The sequence below is a fragment of the Priapulus caudatus genome, unplaced genomic scaffold, assembly GCF_000485595.1.
Source record: "Priapulus caudatus unplaced genomic scaffold, Priapulus_caudatus-5.0.1 Scaffold257, whole genome shotgun sequence".
NCBI lineage: Eukaryota > Metazoa > Priapulida > Priapulimorpha > Priapulimorphida > Priapulidae > Priapulus > Priapulus caudatus.
Genome location: NW_014577318.1, coordinates 111,021 through 115,098, shown reverse-complemented (window position 1 = coordinate 115,098; position 4,078 = coordinate 111,021). Strand labels below are relative to the sequence as shown.

Below are 4,078 nucleotides of genomic sequence, written 5' to 3'. Positions count from 1 at the left end.
TATAATATATATTATGTGTAAATTATCTCAATCACCATGAGATATGTATTGCTTCTGGTTTTCACATATATTGTTTTGCTTTCAGAATATTTTTTAAGCTGCTGTTTGTTGTAAAGTTAATTGGAAACTGTTACAATGTATGTCATTTATTCATATTTAAACCAATACGTCTGCCAGCTAAACAAATTTGTAAAAAGTTGTGATATACTGTTTGGTAACTACCGCACATCAATTGCATGGCCATATTAACGGCTGACATTGAAATTTACTAACCTCCTGATACAACAGGGTCTTAGGGGTGTTGCTATCCCCCGGGGCGCGGAGGGACAGTACCGCAACGTGGCAGCACTAGTGTTAGGATTAGGGTTAGGGTTAGGGTTAGGGTTAGGGTTTTTGCATCATGATATCTGTCCCCACATCATAGATTAATTTTTGTGGATGACACCCATATATATATAGAGATCCGATATATAGATATTTAGTGTTAGGGTTATGGTTACTGTTAAGTTTTGAAGTATACGTCAACTGTATCACGTGACCGTCCCTCCACGCCCGGGGGATAGCAACACCCGGGTCTTAGTAACAAGACAATATCTGATGTCATATCGGCTAAAAGATCAACAATAACATATCTGCAAAATTAAGTAACACAGACGTTAACAATCCCAAATTATATTAAATTTTGATTAGTGGCCCTTAAAATACAAAAACATTTAGTTCCAAGGGTTCATTCTCATGTCAGTTATCTGAACTTACAATAACCAGTTATTTAAAAGATGGATTATTCTCTTGTAAGTTGTGTACCTTGTAGGTATGTGTAATGTTTACATCCTTAATCTCCAAATTCTTAGAAATATATGATGAGACTTGATAGCAGAACATAACTGCGAGCACTATAAAACACCTTTTATTACCCATTTAAGTGACAACATATTATAACCGTCAGTACAAAATTGACTATATAATAACTTTCACATGCATAATTATAGTCAGTATAGAACATTTAGGCTCTGCCATTGTTTTTCACAATAAATAAGCACCACACACTACGATATAATAATATGATACAATATAATCTGTCACCAAAAAATGAAGTCAAACATATAGTCACATGCAATTAGGTCTCTATTATTGCTATACCCTCAGGCTATCACATGATCAAATGAAGGCTATCATTACAAACACAATACTGTATACCTCATAATACATGCATGCGTTAATTCGTAATTGTGACTACGACCTCATATTCCTGTGAGTGTGAGAATGACTACGCAATCATTGTCGTAACCAAAGAACAAATTCTTCATCACATAATAGTGTGTTAGAGTTCGTCTGTAGACCTTGTGATATGTTGAGATGACAATGCTTTCTTCATGTTGTCCATTATCTTAAGAGGGTCAGGCACGTAATACTTGTATTTTTCATTTGGTCCTACGAGATCCTCTCGAAATACTCCGTCAGATCCAAAGAATAAAATTCTGGGAATGTATCCACCATCAGGTTTAAATTTCTCGTCGTCGGGTTCGTCTTCATCTTGGAGATTTACCATGACAAAGTCTTTGCTTAGCTCCAAAATATCTGTCGAGTCCTTAAACTTCGATTTCAATGATTTGCAAGCTCCACACCAAGATTTGTGTATTATGACCATCAGCGGTTTATTTTCGGTTGCAGACACCTCAAACGCAGCGTCAATATCACCGACCCAGTTTATTTTGTTACCATAGCCATTACTGATATCTTCTTCCACTTCGTCGTTGACCTCCTCATCTTGATAGGAAACGTGAAGAACGGTTAACAAACTTAGAAATACGGCGAACAACTTTACTGATGACATGAAACGCGCCATCTTTACATTACATCACGTGATCTCACGAGTGATTATGATTCGCGAGTATTTGGCGAATCGCGGACGAATCCGATTTTATTTTATTTTATTTATTTATTTTGTTTATTTATTTAGGTAATCATCCTAATAGATACTAAACGAAACATTTTGAAATTTTGACAGACGTGGGCCACTGATTTCCACTTATACTAACGTAGATCGATCAAGAAAACATTCAAGTACGTAGATAAACGGTGTTTCCAAATTCCTTATTCTGTACAAGCTAGACCGTTCATCAGACCCCACCTGTCCTAGAGTACTGTGTGTGCAAGGCTGCAAGGCGCCTGCTATTTCTATTTGTTTTACTACTAGAGTGGCAGCCGTTCTATTCCTCAGGTTGACTGCATGACGTCTGTTACATTTCCACATGGTCACCCTACTATAAGAAAGATATGGACCTGTTAGAAAAAGTGCAAAGGAGGGCAACCAAGCTAGTCCACTCTATACGTAACCTGGAATACGAGAGGAGACTGGAAATCCTAGGTCTATATTAACTGGAACAGAGGAGAGTAAGGGGAGACCTGATCGAAACTTACACAATGCAACAAAGCAAGCAACCAATTTTTCACACCGGCAACCGAAACCACCAGGAGTAATCCCCTAAAACAATTCAAAAATAGATCCAGGCTGCAATTGCGACAGCACTTCTTCAGCCAAAGAGTGGTGAATGCATGGAACGCACTGCCAACATTTGTTGTCGAGGCCAAGACGGTTAACTGCTTTGAAAAACAAACTAGACTTACATAATAGGCCAGGCTTAAACTCAACCCATCTAACCTTAACCTTAACCTAACCTTAACTGTTATGGATCAGCGTCCGACGTGAACATATTGTCACGAAACATGCATATCGATACACCCATACATCAAGATAATAAATATACATTGAAGATTGAAAGATTGAAAACAGTTAATTTATTTGTGCATAAGACATACATAAATACAGAGTACATCGTTATAAAAGTAATAATTACATGTAGAAGTACAATTTTAATCAGTTTAAGCACGGAAGTGGCGAAGGACACTTAAGTCATCTAGTCTGCCACCCCAAATACATACATAACATGATAACATAATAGCTAGATCATAGCCTCATAGGCGTAGCAAACTTATTTTGCCTGGGAAGCAAAGCCATGTACGTGGTGTTGCGTTCTGGGTAAGTGAACGTGGGTTGTCTGTCCCCTTGCACCCCTCCAGCTAGCTATGGCCAGAGCACGTATATCACATAATATATTATACGTGCTCTAGCTGCGATGGCCCTGTAAAACAATACACACGAGGATACACACACACCACACACGCGCACGCACACAGGCACGCACGCACGAACACAAGCGCGCGTGCACGCACGAACACAAGCGCGCGTGCACGCACTCGATCACGCACGTACGAACATGCCACAGTATAAGAAAATGACAAAGACCCTTTTTTATATTAAACTATACGTGAGAATATGTGTTTGATGCTTTAAATATGTAAGTTCAACACGATACAAAGCTTTTGTCACGTAAATATAGTGAGTACAAGAAAATTTGGTGTGGAAACCGAAACATTGGCATACACGCTTTTTTGATTGACCCGTGGTCAGATACTCTTTGTATGTTATATATAGGTTTAATAGAATAACGAGTTAGTTTATTGTAGCTAATTGGCAAGTGTGAACGTAGAAAGTTCATGGAAATTGAAAAACCCATCCATCTCCTGTTCCCTATTTTCCTCCGCCCCCCCCCCCTCCGCCTTTCCCACTTCATCCGTCTCCATGCAACTTCTTTATCATTCTTCGTTCCTCTATCTCTTTTCTTCTTCGCCGCGTGAACGTTCGTGTATGTACTACTGTTATTCCGAGTTCGTGTTAGATCAGTATCAAGAGTGCATAATAGAGATCTATTATCATTATGCATCTCTATTATGCACTCTTGATCAGTATCTGCCCCAATAAATATTATTACGGTGAAATCGTAAAAATAAAAAACAGAAAGCACATAATTAGCAGCAGGTTTATAAATTTTTAACGTTAGTTTTGTCTGAAATTAGTAGGCGGCTGTTGCTCAAGGTTGACGCGCATATCGAGACAATAAGACGGTTAAACGCGTTTCACCACAAGAGAGGGCGCTCGCACCACATCTTGGTAGAGCCATAGATAGAGACTACTGAGGTGTATTATGTATATACAGTAATAACACGTTAATATAAT

General features: G+C 38.5%; 1 protein-coding gene across 1 annotated transcript; it reads right to left on the bottom strand.

The window, feature by feature from the left end:
* Window positions 1-881: 881 nt before the first annotated feature.
* Window positions 882-1,859, bottom strand: LOC106808169 (thioredoxin domain-containing protein 12-like). The gene has a single exon (XM_014810760.1). It carries the CDS (start codon window positions 1,844-1,846, stop codon window positions 1,322-1,324), a length of 525 nt encoding a protein of 174 aa, XP_014666246.1. The 5' UTR covers window positions 1,847-1,859; the 3' UTR covers window positions 882-1,321.
* Between the last annotated feature and the right edge of the window lie 2,219 nt (window positions 1,860-4,078).

Excerpts from the sequence above, each read along its gene's own strand:
- LOC106808169 (XM_014810760.1), bottom strand. The coding sequence starts at position 1,846 with ATGGCGCGTTTCATGTCATCAGTAAAGTTGTTCGCCGTATTTCTAAGT.